At 45.4% G+C, this 17,202-nt stretch overlaps 1 protein-coding gene across 1 annotated transcript in view; it reads right to left on the minus strand.

Annotated features, from left to right (window-relative positions):
- The window catches only part of slc35e1 (solute carrier family 35 member E1), a gene marked incomplete at its 5' end in the record, with an annotated part of 91,147 nt that overhangs the window by 14,622 nt on the left and 59,323 nt on the right, over window positions 1–17,202 (minus strand). Inside the window, 2 exons of the mRNA XM_086005017.1 lie at window positions 4,930–5,055; window positions 12,723–12,860. Of these exons, the coding sequence (XP_085861143.1) occupies window positions 4,930–5,055; window positions 12,723–12,860 (264 nt within the window). The remainder of the gene's footprint in view (window positions 1–4,929; window positions 5,056–12,722; window positions 12,861–17,202) is intronic.

A 17,202-nucleotide genomic window follows, 5' to 3' on the forward strand; every position in this document is an offset into this window, starting at 1 on the left:
TGGGATTAGACTGGACAGGGATGGATGGGCGGCGCAGACACGATGGGCCGAAGGGCCTCTTTCTGTGCTGTAAAACTCTATGACTCTACTGATTTTCCCAATCAAATCAAATCAAATCAACTTTTATTGTCATTGTTAGTGCACAAGTGCAGTACAACGAAATGTAGGCTTGCGGCTCCCGAGAGTGTACAATTTGGATTAGGACACTTAAACATTTCAACATACATTTGTACATATATATTAGCATAAATATGACCATAATAAAGTGCATCGGCAGATGTGCAGGCTTTAGTGTTTATTTGTGGAGTTCAGTAGGATGACAGCCCTGGGAAAGAAGCTGTTCCTAAATCTGGTCGTACGGGTGCGAATGCATCTGTAGCGTCTTCCAGATGGTAGGAGGGCGAACAGACTGTGGCTGGGGTGGGTAGGGTCTTTGATGATGGACCGTGCCCTCCGTAGGCAGCGTTTCTGATATATATGTTCTATGGTCGGTAGCCGGGTGCCGGTAATGCGTTGGGCAGTTTTGACTACCCGCTGCAGGGCTTTCCGGTCATGGGAGCTACAACTGCCGTACCATACCGTGATACAGTTTGTCAGGATGCTCTCTATAGTGCAGTGGTAGAAGTTAGAGAGGATCGGGGGTGACAGATTACATCCCTTCAGCCTCCTCAAGAAATATAGGCGCTGCTGGGCCTTCTTCACCAGAGAGGAGGTGTTGAGGGACCAGGAGAGGTCTTCCGTGATGTGGACTCCGAGGAACTTAAAGCTGGCCACCCTTTCCACCTCCGTCCCATTGATGTGGATGGGGGTGTGACTTCCGCCTTTGGACTTCCTGAAGTCCACGATTATTTCCTTTGTTTTCTTGGTGTTAAGGGCCAGGTTGTTGTCGGCGCACCACTTCACGAGATGCTGGACCTCCTCCCTGTAGGCTGACTCATCGTTGTTGGTGATCTGGCCTACTACCGTGGTGTCATCTGCAAACTTGATGATGGTGTTGGAACCATTAACAGCCACACAGTCGTGGGTGAAGAGGGAGTAGAGGAGGGGGCTCAGCACACATCCTTGTGGGGCCCCCGTGTTCAGGGTCGGGGGGGGGGGGGGGGGGGGGGGGGGGAAAAAAGGTGTGGTTGCCTAATTTGACAGACTGGGGTCTGTTTGTTAGGAAGTCCAGGGTCCAGTTGCAGAGGGAAGTGTTCAGGCCAAGAGTTTGGAGGCCAGCTTGTTGGGGACAATAGTGTTGAATGCTGAGCTGTAGTCTATAAACAACATTCTGATGTAGGTCTCCTTACCATCTAGGTGATTCAGTGCCGAGTGTAGAGCAGTAGTGATTGCATCCTCCGTTGATCTGTTTGCCCGATAGGCAAACTGGTGTTGGTCAAGGGAGGCAGGAACACTGGCTTTGATGTGGGCTAGGACCAGTCTCTCGAAACACTTCATTATGATGGGTGTGAGTGCGACAGGTCGATAGTCGTTCAGACACGTCACAGCCGCTTGTTTAGGCACAGGAATGATGGTGGCGGTCTTGAAGCATGTAGGGACTACTGCCTGGGCCAATGACAGGTTGAAGATGGCGGTGAAGACATCAGCCAGCTGATCAGCACATTCCTTGAGTACCCGTCCAGGGATGCTATCCGGTCCAGTAGCCTTTCGTGTGTTCACTCTGCGTAAAGCGCCCCTTACGTCGGAGGTCGACAGAGTGAGCACCTGGTCTTCCGGGGGTGGCAAGGCTTTGGTAGCCGGCTCCTTGTTGTCCCTGTCGAAGCGAGCGTAGAAGTTGTTAAGCTCCTCCGGAAGGGAGGCGTCGCTGACCGGGGGACTGGTGTTTTTGCCCTTGTAGTCAGTGATGGCCTGGATGCCTTGCCACATGCGCCGGGGGTCCGAGTTGTTGCGGAAGTGATCCTCTATCCGCAGTGTCTGTTTCCATTTGGCAGTCCTGATACCCTTTTTTAGGTTGATCCTAGCTGCTCTGTAAGCCGCCGCGTCGCCAGATTTAAATGCTGCGTCGCGTGCTTTCAACAGTGAGCGGACCTCTCCGTTCATCCAGGGTTTCTGGTTGGGGTATGACCTGATATTTTTGTGGGTCGTGACGACCTCGACGCAGCTGTTGATGTAGAATAGCACTGTGGATGCGTATTCCTCGATGTCATTGTGGGCAAACATGCCCCAATCAGTGCGTTCGAAGCAATCCTGAAGCTCCGATACTGCCCCCTCTGGCCATACTTTCACTGCTCTCATTGATGTTCTCTCTCTTTTGATGAGCGGTTTGTATGCCGGGGCTAGAAACAGGGAGAGGTGGTCAGACTTCCCAAGGTGGGGGCAGGGAATGGCCTTGTAAGCGTCTACAATGCTCGTGTAGACTTGATCCAGTGTGTTCTCCCCTTTTGTGGGGCAGGAGACATTCTGGTGGAATTTCGGTAGTACAGTTTTTAGGTTTGTGTGATTGAAGTCCCCCGCGACGATAAAAGCTCCGTCTGGGTGCGCAGTTTGTTGTTCGCTGATGGCCCTGTAGAGGTCCTTCAGTGCTAGTTTCATTCTTCTAGTGATAATCCTCAGTCTGTGTCTCTGAAATTGATTCACCAATTTGTGGAAGTGATCTTTCACTATTCACCCTCTCAAAACCTTTCAGAATTTTGTAAACTTCTATTAGTCACCCCCCACCTTAAATTTTTTCCGCTCCACTGAAAAGAGCCTAATTTTGAGAGCCTCGCTTCACAACTAGATCTTCATTTGAATGAATCTTCACTGTCCCCTATCCATGGCTCTAATACCCTTCCTATAATGGGGTGCCTGGAACTGCACACAATACTCCAACTATGGCCGAACCAATGTCTTGTACAAATTCAACGTCACTTCCTTTCTTTTATACTCGATGTCCCTCTATACAAGACCCAAAATCCCATCTGCCATTTTTATAGCCTCTTCTACCTGCACTCCCCCCATTAAAAATCTATGTACCTGCACCGCTCAATCTGGACGAGATTCACACTGTAGGATATATAACTGAGGATAGCTTTGCGAGCTCAGCAACAGCTTATGTCCAGTAACAAGTATAAAGCCAACATATGTTATGACGTTATAGCTTGATGATGCTGTCATTGCAGTAGTTCAAGACTAGATTCTTACCCAAAGGATATTCCAGTGAGAAATCTGGCTTGTACCAGTGGGTGGGATTACACCAGCATGTGGCCAGGCTGCTGATCTAACACTCGAACACCTATGCAGGGGGCGGGGAGGAGAATATCCAGTGGGTGACCTTTCCACAGAAGCACATCTATCACTGGTAAAAATGGAGAGTGAATACAGTGCTCATCCTCCCACCGTGATCTGTGTACACATACAAATTTGTACTTTCTACAACTGAAGTATGTTTTGCACTTCTTAAGACAGCAGCGTGTTAATACAGAACAGCTCTCACACCATCTATGCTCAGTTTAAGAGCATTCTCTTTAGTTTGTACAGTGTACAGGAGATACTGTGTATAGTTTTGGTCTCCTTACCTAATGATGGATATACTTGCCTTAGAGGGGGTGCGATGAAGGTTCACTAGATTGATTCCTGGGATGAGAGGGCTGTCCTATGAGGAGAGATTGAGTAGAATATTCTCTGGCGTTTAGAAGAATGAGAGGTGATTTTATTGAAACGTATAAAATTCTTAGAGGGCTTGACAGGGTAGATGCCAAGAGACTGTTTCCCTTGGCTGGAGAGTCTAGAACTGGGGGGGGGTCACAGTCATGGGATAAGGGGTCGGCCATTTAGGACTGAGATGAGGAGAAATCTCTTCACTCAGAGGGATGTGAATCTTTGGAATTTTCTACCCCAGCGGGCTGTGGATTCTCAGTTGATGGGAATATTCAAGACTGATATCGATAGATTTTTTGGGGTACTAAGGGAATCAAGGGATATGGGGATAGGACGAGAAAGTGGAATTGATGTTGAAGATCAGCCATGATCTTATTGAATGGCATAGCAGGCTCGATGGGCCGTATGGCCTACTCCTGCTCCTATTTATTATGTTCTTATAAGGTAGAATGGGATCCTTTGTTTGGATCAGTGATGCGTAAACATGCAATCAATTACACAGAGGTTTATGGTGTGTTTCCTTAAACGAGTCTAAGGTATTGGCTTCAACCAGACTTCCTTCTCAACCCTTTTCAGTCTTTGGAAAGAAATACATCTCGAGATCGGCCCTAAACTTGCCCTCTTACCCCTGGGGTATCTGAAAGTACTGCGTCAGATTTACTTTCGCTATCTCGTTAAGTATCGTCTGCTCCTCTGCAAGATCCTGTCAGGGATGGCTCTTTTGAGGCTGGAGCCCTGGTCAAGTCGTCCCTTGTAGCCCTTACCCTTGACACTGGGTACCAGACCTGTTGCTTTCCTTTGCAGTGTCACCAAGGCCTGGATGGTCCCATTATGTCGCAACAACCTCGTGCTCATCCTCCCACCGTGATCTGACCCAATCCTTTAGCATGAACCTGAACCCAACTGATTTGCATCCTATTTGATTTTGTTTATTGCCAGCTCAAACTGTCCAAATAGTGAGTGATGAGTCAACTAACACCCCACCAGGCAACCCGTGGAATAGACATGTCTCCTAAGCAGTAGCTCACATTTGTCTGTACTGAACTTCATTTGCCGCTGACCAGCTAAATGCAAACCCTGCTGAGCTTTCCTTGTAAAACCTGGCTGCCTCCTCTAAATCAGTCTCCCCGCACCACCCACTGTTTGAAGTCATCTACAAATGTATCTACATAGCTTTGAGACAGCGATTCTGGATTACTGATGTACTGCAGGGACAGGAAGACCACTGGGACGCCTTGCTCCACAATTGCTTAGGCCGACATTGAATGTTTACATGTACTGGAAATACAAAAGTTGGCAAAAACATGCAGAAACATGTCAATATTGGCTTTGTGTAAAGATGCCACTCACTCCTGAGCTGTTTACAAAAAATGCAGACACATCGACAAGGACCCAAGTTGGAACCATAAAGATGACAGCATTACATCCAAGGATATAGAGGAGTCGGAGGTGATGCATCCGTGTATCCCTCAGCACCTACAGGCAGAGCAAAGGACAAAGACATGAGCAGCCCCTACGAACTTGTGTATTATATTGATTAGGACAGGAGGTAAAGATATCTGTTTGGAAAATAGACATTACCCACAACCTATATTGATACACTGAACGCACAGGTGTTTTCTACACCATATACTGTACTCTATTCTCATGTTAAAATCAAGAGTATACACATTAGTACCAAATTTACCTGTTTTGATGTGCTGTGTACTGAATCAATCCAGCACCGGTCTAATTTTACTAGGTTTATCCAAGAGACTCTGCTCCAATGCTGAACCCACCAGTGATAAGGGACTCAGATACCTGGTGCAATGATACTATTTACAAGTGTTTTCAGGAGGTGTGTACCAACACTGGTTAAATTGATAGGGGTGAACATAAACGGTGAACTGTAGTATGTGGCGATGCCAAAAGCCTTCCATTGGTAGCAGGCCAGCCTCAGACCTCGGTTATTCCATTTATGGTGCTGCTGAGGAGACAGAAACTTCACAGCGATCACGCACTGTAACACGCTGATCAGATTATAACTGTAGAACAAGATGGTGCAGTGTGCTGGAGCACCAATACACTGTGGCATGGAGTGTCTATGATTCCGCAACAGGGAGATCTGGGTAGAGACCGTAAGGTTTCCCACAGAGAAGGGGCAACTTTCAACCATGGACAGCTGTGGCACACATTCTAAATTTCCAATACAATGAATATTAAAACCGTAGTAAAATTCCTTTGTAGTGGTTAGCACTGTTGCCTCACAGCGCCAGGGACCCGGGTTCGAATCCGGCCTCGGGTGACTGTCTGTGTGGAGTTTGCACATTCTCCCCGTGTTTGCGTGGGTTTCCTCCGGGTGCTCCGGTTTCCTCCCACAGTCCAAAGATGTGCAGGTTAGGTTGATTGGCTATGATAAATTGACCCTTAGTGTTAGGGGGATTAAAATATGTGGGGTTATAGGGTGGGATATGTGTTGGTGTAGGGGTTACGGGGATCGGGTGGGATATGTGTCGGTGCAGGCTCGATGGGCCGAAATGGCCTCTATCTGCACTGTGGGGTTTCTGTGTGATTGTGTGTGTGTGTATTGCAACCACGTGGGTTGAACCAGATCATAATTTTATATTGATGCATCTTCACCAAGATGCCGCTATCTATCATAGATCAAGAATGTGTCTAGATGATTCATATATCAGGCAGGAGAACCTATCTAACTGCGGCATGTACTCATAGAAACATAGAAGATAGGAGCAGGAGTAGACCATTCGGCCCCTCGAGCCTGCTCCGCCATTCAATGAGATCATGGCTGATCATCCAAACTCAGTACCCTGTCCCTGCCTTCTCCCCATATCCCTTGATCCCTTTAGCCTTAAGAAATATATCTAACTCCTTCTTGAATATATTTAATGAATTGGCCTCAACTGCCTTCTGTGGTAGAGAATTCCACAGGTTCACCACTCTCTGGGTGAAGAAATTCCTCATCTCTGTCCTAAATGGCTTACCGCTTATCTTTACACTGTGACCCCTGGTTCTGGACTCCCCGGCCATCGGGAACATCCTTCCTGCATCTAGTCTGTCCAGTCCTGTTAGAATTTTATAAGTTGCAATGAGATCCCCTCTCATTCTTCTAAACTCCAGCGGGTATAAGCCCAATTGACCCAATCGCTCCTCGTACGTCATTCCTGCCATCCCAGGTATCAGTCTGGTGAATCTTCGCTGCACTCCCTCCATGTCAAGAACATCCTTCCTCAGATAAGGCGACCAAAACTGCACACAATACTCAAGCTGTGGTCTCACCAAGGCCCTGTACAACTGCAGCAAGACACCCTTGCTCCTGTACTCAAATCCTCTCGCTACGAAGGCCAACATACCATTTGCCTTCTTAACCGCCTGCTGCACCTGCATGCTTACCTTCAGCGACTGGTGCACAAGGACACCCAGGTCTCGTCGCACTTCCCCCTTCTCCCAATCTATTGCCGTTCAGATAATAATCTGCCTTCCTGTTTTTGCCACCAAAGTGGATAACATCGCATTTATCCACATTATACTGCATCTGCCCAATCACCCAACCTGTCCAAATCATAATGGAGTTTCTCGGCATCCTCCTCACAGCACACACGCCCACCCAGCTTTGTCTCATCTGCAAACTTGGAGATATTACATCTAGTTCCCTCGTCTAGATCATTAATATATATTGTGAATAGCTAGGGTTCTAGCACCGATCCCTGCGGTGCCCCACTAGTCACTGCCTGCCACTCGGAAAAAGGCCCGTTTATTCCAACTCTTGGCTTCCTGTCTGCCAACCAGCTCTCTATCCAAGTCAATACCTTGCCCCCAATCTCTTGTGCTTTAACTTTACATGCTAATCTCTTATGCGGGACCTTATCTAAAGCCTTCTGAAAGTCCAAATACACCACATCCACTAGTTCTCCCTTAACTATTTTACCAGTTACATCCTCAAAAAATTCCAGTAGATTAGTCAAGCACGATTTACCTTTTGTAAATCCATGTCGACTTTGTCCGATCCTGTCACTGTTTTCCAAGTGCTCAGCTATTACATCTTTTATAATGGACTCTAGCATTTTCCCCACTACCGATGTCAGGCTTACCGGTCTATAATTCCCCGTTTTCTCTCTACCACCTTTTTTGAATAGTGGGGTAACATTAGCTATCCTCCAATTTTTGGGAACTGTACTCAATTTACTTCCACCTTGCACCCCCGTAAACTTGAGCTAATCCAAAATTCTGCTGCCCATATCCTAATTCGCACCATGTCCTGTTCACCCATCACCCCTGGCCCCGTAACGTCTTGATATTAAAATTCTCAACCTTGTTTTCAAATCCCTCCATGGCCTCTCTACTTCACTCTTCCTCCTTTAAGACGCTCCTTAAAACCTACCTCTTTGACCAAGCTTTTGGTCATCTGTCCTAATATCTCCTTATGTGGCTCGGGGTCAAATTTTGTTTGATAACGCTCCTGTGTAGCGCCTTGGGATGTTTTAAAGTCGCTATATAAATAGAAGTTGTTGTTGTGGTGGGGTGGGATGGGGGTGGGGGGTGGGGGTGGGGAGGACAGTTCTAACTGTGCCATGTACTCAATGTTAGGGAGCAGTGTAGCAGTGTATAGGGGGAGGGGGAATAAACAGACAAAGGCAAAATTCTGCAATGGGTGCAGCTTTTACGAGACACTCTGTTATCCCATTCCAGAGAGATGCCGCCTATGAACGTCGAACATTGCTAGAGGGACGAAACTTTGCTGCTGTGCTTTTATAAAGTTTAAATCCACCTAATAGTGTACTCTTGGACAGGATACATAAATATGTTATCCGATACACAATTCTCTCTCCATTAAATCTTTCTGATCTGTGTTTATCTTGTTAATACTGTAGTCAATGCCCTCTGAACTTTCCTCCCTCGATTCCTCTCTGTTTCAGATACAGATCATTCACACTCTTCCTATACAACAACTTGCATTTATGTAGCACACTAGACATAGTAAAACATCTCAAAGCGTTTCACAAGTGCGTTATCAAACAAAGTTTGAGACCGAGCTACACAGAGAGATATTAGGACAGATGACCAAGAGCTTGTTCAAAGAAGTAGGTTTTAAGGAGGAGGGAGCGATAGAGAAGCGGAGAGGTTTAGGGAGGGAATTTCAGAGCTTAGGGTCGACCACCAATGGAGAGCGCAAGAGGCCAAAATTGGAGGAGCGCAGAGATCTCAGAGGGTTGTAGGGCTGGAGAAAGCTACAGAGATAGGGAGGGATGAAGCCATGGAGGGATTTGAAAACAAGGATGAGAATTTTAAAATTGAGGAGTTGCTGGACCGGGAGCCAATGTAGGTCAGCGAGCACAGGGATGATGGGTGAACGGGGCTTGGTGCAAGTTAGGATACTGGCAGCGGAGTTTTGGATGAGTTCAAGGTTATGTAGGGTGGAAGATGGGAGGCCGGCCGGGAAAGCATTGGAATAGTCAAGTCTAGAGGTAACAAAGGCATGGATGAAGGTTTCCGCAGCAAGTGAGCTGAAGCCGCGGAATAGTCGGACGATGTTATGGAGAGGGAAGTAGGCAGTCTTGGCGATGATGTGGAATTGTGGTTGGAAGCTCATCTCTGAGTCAAATAAAACTCCAAGGTTGCGAACAGTCTGTTTCCACCTCAGACAGTTGCCAGGGAGAGGGATGGAGTCGGTGGCGGGAACCGAAGACAATGGCTTCGGTCTTCCCAACATTTAGTTGGAGGAAATTTCTGCTCATCCAGTACTGAATGACGGACAAGCAGTGCGACAAATCAGAGACAGTGGACGGGTCGAGAGAGGTGGTGATGAGGTAGAGCTGGGTGTCGTCAGCGTACATGTGGAACCCGACGTCGTGTTTTCGGATGACGTCGTCGAGGGGCAGCATGTAGATGAGAAATAGGAGGGGGCCAAGGATAGATCCTCATTGTTTCTTTCCCACCTCTCTATCGTCGCTGCATTAAAATAAAGACTTTGGCCTAGAAATTGGTTGGCGCTGGCTTGCTGGCCTGAACTGGGCGCAGGGAACTGTGCTAAAACAGGGCCGACGTGATTTTGGACCTCAGGCCTCACTTACATAGAAACATAGAAGATAGGAGCAGGAGTAGGCCATTCGGCCCCTCGAGCCTGCTCCACCATTCAATGCGATCATGGCTGATCATCCAAATTCAGTACCCGGTCCCTGCTTTCTCCCCATACCCCTTGATCCCTTTAGCCTTAAGAAATATATCCAACTCCTTCTTGAATATATTTAATGTATTGGCCTCTACTGCCTTCTGTGGTAGAGAATTCCACAGGTTCACCACTCTCTGGGTGAAGAAATTCCTCCTCATTTCTGTCCTAAATGGCCTACCCCTTATCTTTAGACTGTGACCCCTGGTTCTGGACTCCCCGACCATCGGGAACATCCTTCCTGCATCTAGTCTGTCTAGTCCTGTTAGAATTTTATAAGTTTCAATGAGATCCCCTCTCATTCTTATAAACTCCAGCGAGTACAAGCCCAATCAACCCAATCGCTCCTCATACGTCATTCCTGCCATCCCAGGTATCAGCCTGGCGAATCTTCGCTGAACTCCTTCCATGGCAAGAACATCCTTCCTCAGATAAGGCGACCAAAACTGCACAATACTCAAGCTGTGGTCTCACCAAGGCCCTGTACAACTGCAGCAAGACATCCTTGTTCCTGTACTCAAACCCTCTCGTTACGAAGGCCAACATACCATTTGCCTTCTTAACCGCCTGCTGCACCTGCATGCTTACCTTCAGCGACTGGTGCACAAGGACACCCAGGTCTCATTGCACTTCCCCTTCTCCCAATCTATTGCCATTCAGATAATAATCTGCCTTCCTGTTTTTGCCACCAAAGTGGATAACCTCGCATTTATCCACATTATATTGCATCTGCCATGCTTTTGCCCAATCACCCAACCTGTCCAAATCATCCTGGAGTTTCTCGGCATCCTCCTCACTGCACACATGCCCACCCAGCTTTGTGTCATCTGCAAATCTGGAGCTATTACATCTAGTTCCCTTGTCTAGATCATTAATATAAATTGTGAATAGCTGGGGCCCAAGGACCGATCCCTGTGGTACCCCACTAGTCACTGCCTGCCACTCGGAAAAAGACCCGTTTATTCTAACTCTTTGCTTTCTGTCTGCCAACCAGTTCTCTATCCAAGTCAATACCTTGCCCCCAATCCCATGTGCCTTAACTTTACACGCTAATCTCTAATGCGGGACCTTATCGAAAGCCTTCTGAAAGTCCAAATACACCACATCCACCGGTTCTTCCTTATCTATTTTACCAGTTACATCCTCAAAAAATTCCAGTAGATTAGTCAAGCACGATTTACCTTTTGTAAATCCATGTTGACTTTGTCCGATCCTGTCACTGTTTTCCAAGTACTCTGCTATTACATCTTTTATAATGGACTCTAGCATTTTCCCCACTACCGATGGTGTGGTGAGCTGTTGACACATTGCTGAACCTCCCCAGGCAGGTCGCCGGCAGCGATCCTCGGGTAGGGGGTAGGTACCAGGAGAGGGAGCGCCGAGTAGGGGCTGGAAACTGTCTTGGGTACTGCCATCAGCAGACCACTCAATTCAAGGACTGCTGGTTAGGCTGCATGCTGACCATGTTTTCCTGAACGCAGCCTACCTGTGACCAGGGCAGCCCAGTTTTGCAAATGTAAAGGTCCTAACGGTCGTTTCAGGTATGGGCCCTGGACGCATCTTTTTCTGCCTTCATCAATATGGCGGGCAGCGTGCCCCGCTTTCCATATTGGACACTTAGGCACCAAAAAACAGGCGCTGTGCCATCGAATTTATAGGCCTCTGTCTCGTACTGTAGCTCATTCTTTCCCAGATTCCCACCTTACCTCCCTCTTCAAGCTTTTAAGCTAAATGTCACTGAATCACTATTTTGTATTCTATCCAATTTTATTCAGCCCTGGTGGCCTTCTATATTCTCAATAAAAAAGCTACACTTATTGATATTTGGAAGGATGCTTGACCATCTGTGCTTGTTGATAGAGGAGAGAGCTCATCAATAGGAGGGCAATTGTCTAATATTCTAGCTATGCAGCGAGTCTGCTGGTTTGAGGGAGCAGTGTATCTAACTGCGTAGCTTGCTTACAGGAGGGTTTGCTTCATTCTGCTCGCTTCCACACAACCCCATTCACAGTTGACTGCTGACGCCAACGACCTCTAGGCTCATTTCCCATATCAGTAAATATCCCACCCAGAAACTGACACAGATCCTTCTATAAAAGTGTCAGGTTTTGCACCTACAACACAGTTAACACAGCCTCGAATCACAGGTCCTACAGCAATTATGGAAAAGTCAAAACAGTAGATTACAGGCAGTACAACAACCAATGCTCCAGTGTGCAACGGGTTGTTGCCACATTCCCACTTTAATAATCTTAGCTGTGCTGTTATGGAGGCGGGTCAGCTTGGCTCAGTGGGTAGCACCCTTGCCTCGGAGTCAGAAGGTTGTGGATTCAAGTCCCACTCCAGAGACTTAAGCACAAAATTTAGGCTGACACTTCAGTGCAGTACTGAGGGAATGCTGCACTGTCGGAGGTGCCGTCTTTCGGATGACATGTTAAACCGAGGCCCCGTCTGCCTTTTCAGGTGGGTGTAAAAGATCCCATGGGGCTCTCCTCAGTGTCCTGGACAGTGTTCATCCCTCATTCAACATCAGTAAAAATAATTATCCGGTCATTATCACATTGCTGTTTGTGGGAGCTTGCTGTGCGCAAAACTTTCTGCCGTGTTTCCTACATTACAACAGTGACTACACTTCAAAAGTACTTCATTGGGTATAAAGTGCTTTGGGAAGTCCTGAGATCGTGAAAGGCGCTATAGAAATGCAAGTCTTTTTTTTTTAAGGCAGTTGCTGGTAAGAAAACTGAATGGACTCAACACTGTTTCATGTCTACCTCCCTGCTCAGACCAACACTGCCAGAGACCTGGGAGCAGCTCAGTCTTTTCACCCTCGGTCATGGAGCGCGAACAAAGAAAATGTAAATGCAAAAAGCGGGAACCTTGTCCTCAAAAAAATAATTTAGGCCAATGCAACTTCCAAAGTGTTTCCAATCATTCTATCTAGGTTGATGCCAAGTCTTGAATTTCAGAGCAACTTCTTTACCTTCTTGGAGAAGATGTTCTGAAGGGAGAAGCAGAGGGTGGCAGCAAGTGCACTAACGAGTCCCCAAACATCGAAGGAGAGTTCAGTCACAGTCGCCAAGAAGACTCCAGATATTATAGGGACCAGTGACAGGTAGACCTGGCAGGAAGGGAATTCAACAGTTAGGACACGATGGAAAATACCATCTAAATACACCAGATCCTGATGAAAGTCAGTCTTTATTGGCACAAAAATTAATCTCCATTGAGATTTGGGTCAACTATTCTTTGGTTTCACTCAAATACTGAAATTGCAGTAGACACAAAGCATCTTCGAAAACATCAAGTCCCCCTCTGCTTACAACTCACTCTTCTGCAACGTAATCCAAGACACTGTTTCCTATTTTTACCCTACTTCCCTTTAAAGTCTTGAATCCGTAAAGAATGGTTATAATGAGCAAATTGACTCTAATTATCAAAATGACTAGGCTCGAAGTGTTCAGAGTGGATGGCAAGCTGTGCTTCTTGCGATACCATTCATCTATTGAAGCAGTGCCCGTTTCCCACAGATACTTGTACCAACTAAGCCAGTCCTCTGGGAGCTGTAAAGGCTTTCTTTGTTTTGGCTGCAGGCATCTCTAGAGCACCGGGAGAGGATACGGTGGCAATCACTGGGACTGCCCTTGGGCGCCCCAGGATATTCTGGCACAGGACACCTCTCTTCCTCCAACACTGATACACGCTTGAACCAGTCACAATGGTGGCATCACCAGAGATGGAGAGCTCTATTGCCCTTCTCACAGAGCACCACAGATTTTGGAAGGGGAGAGGAGACAGAGCGTGTGGGCAAAGCGCACCCACAAAATTACCATAAAAGGAGTTTTAAGAAGAAATATCACTTAACACCCTCATCCAGATTAGTATTTTTTATTTAGAATATATTTTACAATTGAAAGCAGGACATCCAACTTATTTTGTCCCAACCTTTAGCCCTCAGCTTTCCTTAGATAATATGGAAGCTGCCTGGGAGTAAGCTGGAAAAAATACATTTCGATAATCTAGTTTGTTACAAAACAAACCCTCATCTGTCCCTATGAATAAGCAGAGTGAGTCAGTAAGGGATAGAGAGAGTAACAAAGGTAATAAGGCTTCAGTGACTAAGGTGACATCAGAGAAAAATAGAAATAAGTTAAAGCTAAAGGCACTATATCTGAATGCGTGGCGCATTCGTAATAAAATTAATGAATTAATAGCGCAGATAGAAATTAATGGGTTTGATCTAATAGCCATTATGAAGACGTGGTTGCAATGTGGCCAAGGTTGGGAACTAAATATTCCAGGAAACTTAACTTTTAGAAGAGATGGGCAAAATGGAAAAGGCAGAGGGGTAGCCCTGTAAATAAAGAATGAGATAAAGACAGTGGAGAGAAAGGATCTTAGCTCTGAAAATCAAGAAGTAGAATCAGTTTGGGTGGAGCTAAGAAACAGCAAGGGGCAGAAAACATTGGTGGGAGTCGTTTATAGGCCCCCAAACAGTAGTTATAATGTAGGGCAGAGTATAAATCAGAAAATTAGAGGTGCATGTGACAAGGGTAATACAGTAAACATGCAGGACTTTAATCTACATATAGACTGGGCAAACCAAATTTGCAGTAATACTGTGGAGGACGAATTCATGGAATGTATGCAAAATAGTTTTCTAGATCAGGATATTGAGGAACCAACTAGGGAGCAGGCTAGTTTAGATCTAGTATTGTGCAACAAGGGTTAATTAATAACCTTGTAGTAAAGCCACCTTTAGGGAAGAGTGACCATAATATGATAGAATTTTATATTAAGTTTGAAAGTGATTTAGTTAAATCCAGAACTAGGGTCTTAAATCTAAACAAAGCAAACTACGTAGGTATGAGGGGCTAGTTGGCTAAGGTAGATTCAGAAACTACATTAAAAGGTACGACGGTAGACAAGCAATGGCTAGCATTTAAAGAATTAATACATCATTTACAACAAATATACATTCCTTTAAGGAACAAAAACCCCACAGGAAAAGTGGTCCAACCATGGCTAACAAGAGAAGTTAAAGATAGTATTAGATCAAAGGAAGAAGCTTATAATGTTGCCAAAAAGAGCAGTAAGCCTGAGAATTAGGAGGATTTTAGAATTCAGCAAAGACCAAGAAATTGATAAAGAAAGGGAAAATAGAATGAGAGTAAACTAGCAAGAGACATAAAAACAGGCTGTAAAAGCCTCGATCGGTAGGTAAAAAGGAAAAGATTAGCAAAAGTAAATGTAGGTCTCTTACAGACTAAGACAGGAGAAATTATAATAGGGAATAAGGAAATGGCAGAGAAATTAAACAAATACTTTGTGTCCGTCTTCACAGAAGAAGATGCAAAAAATTTCCCGGAAATAGTGGAGAACCAAGTGTTATAAATCTCATCATCAAGAAACTACTTATGAAATAATGCTGGACGGCCAGCTGGTGGCGCCGTCCAAGGAGTATAAATACTCGGGCGTGGGCCCCAGCTTTTCAGGGACATTTTGTAAGACAAGGAGCTAGTGAAATACAACTAGACTTCCATGTTCTGAAACAAGTTGATTAAAGCCTTGCTTTATGCTCAAACCAAGTGTGTAGTGAGTTTTATTACGTCACCAAGGGTCTAGCGAGAATGAAGAACTAAAAGAAATTAGTCGTAGTAAAAATTGAAGTACTGGAGAAATTAATGGGACTGAAAGCCGATAAATCCCCTGGACCTGATGGCCTACATCCTAGGGTTTTGAAAGAGGTGGCTATGGAGATAGGGGATGCATTGGTTGTCATTTTCCAAAATTCCACAGATTCTAGAATGGTTCCCGTGGATTGGAAGGTAGCAAATGTAACCCCACTATTTAAGAAAGGGAGAGAAAAAAAAACAGGGAACTACAGACCAGTTAGCCTGATATCAGTAGTAGGGTAAATGCTAGAATCTATTATTAAGGACGTGGTAACAGAGCACTTAGAAAAAAATAAATAGGATTGGGAAGCGTCAACGTGGATTTATGAAAAGGAAATCATGTTTGACAAATCTGTTAAGAGTTTTTTGAGGTTGTAACTAGCAGAATAGATGAGGGGGAACCAGTGGATGTGGTGTATTTGGATTTTCAGAAGGCATTCGATAAGGTGCCACACAAGATGTTATTAAACAAAATTAGGGCTCATGGGATTGGGGGTAATATACTAGCATGGATTGAAGATTGGTGAACAGACAGAAAACAGAGTAGGAATAAAGGGCCATTTTCAGGTTGGCAGGCTAGAACTAGTGGGGTACCACAAGGTTCAGTGCTTGGGCCTCAGCTATTAACAATCTATATCAATGATTTGGATGAGGGAGACCAAATGTAATATATCCAAGTTTGCTGATGATACAAAGCTGGGTGGGAATGTAAGTTGTGAGGAGGATGCAAAGAAGCTTCAAGGGTATATAGACAAGCTAGGTGAGTGGGCAAGAACATGGCAAATGGAATATAGCGTGGAGAAATATGAAGTTATCCACTTTGGTAGGAAAAATAGAAAAGCAGAGTATTTTTTAAATGGTGAGAGATTGGGAAATGTTGGTGTTCAGAGGGACTTGGGTGTCCTTGTACACGAATCACTGAAAGTTAACATGCAGGTAGGGTTGCGAAGGGGTGGAAATTTTCCACGGGAAGTTTAGCGTGGCAATTTTGCCCAAAAAAGCACATGCTAGCATAATATTCTTTTTTTGTTTTTTTTTGTTATTTCTTTCATTTTTTTCCCCCACAGGTCCTCTCTTAAAATTACTAACAGAGATGGAATCTTAATTATTAAGGAATTTTGTAATCAATATATGTTTATCTTCTTACTTGGATTGTTTTAATAATTACAAGTTTTGTGTGTGACTGTGAACAAATGTGTCCTGATTGGTTGGATGAGTGGATGAGCGATTAGCTCCCTCTATTGGTGATGTAGCGTCATGCGTGCACAGGTCATGCTTCCATCACATGGAGCATCAGGAAAAATTTACTCACCCTGTTGCAATCGTGTTGATCGACCGCAGTTCGACACAGAGACGACTGCCCTTTATTTCTCTGCATAGAACAATGCCACGTTTACCGTCGGATGTGTGGAAGCATTTTACCCCAGGCATTAAAGATGGAAAGACTGTGTACATGTGCAAACATTGTACAAAGCCATATGTAAAGAATGCCACAAAGATGCAGCAGCATTTATCCAAATGCAACAACTTCACTCAAAGCTCACAGCAGTCAGCCCAGAGTTCCTCTGCTTCCATTCAAGAAGATGATGGTTCACATTCAGCATCAGGCTCCTTACCATCAGCAACTCCTGGCCCACTTGGAAGGTTCTTTGATACAATGGATAACCATAGCCAGAAGAATGCAGATGAGTGCCTTGCTCGAGCTGTATATGCGACAGGCTCACCCCTCATGCTCACAGCCAATATGTACTGGAAGAGATTTTTCAATGTTATTCACACTGCATACTG

Source organism: Somniosus microcephalus, chromosome 13, assembly GCF_052327205.1.
Source record: "Somniosus microcephalus isolate GS21.2 chromosome 13, FLI_Smic_1.0, whole genome shotgun sequence".
In the NCBI taxonomy this organism is placed as follows: Eukaryota; Metazoa; Chordata; class Chondrichthyes; order Squaliformes; family Somniosidae; genus Somniosus; species Somniosus microcephalus.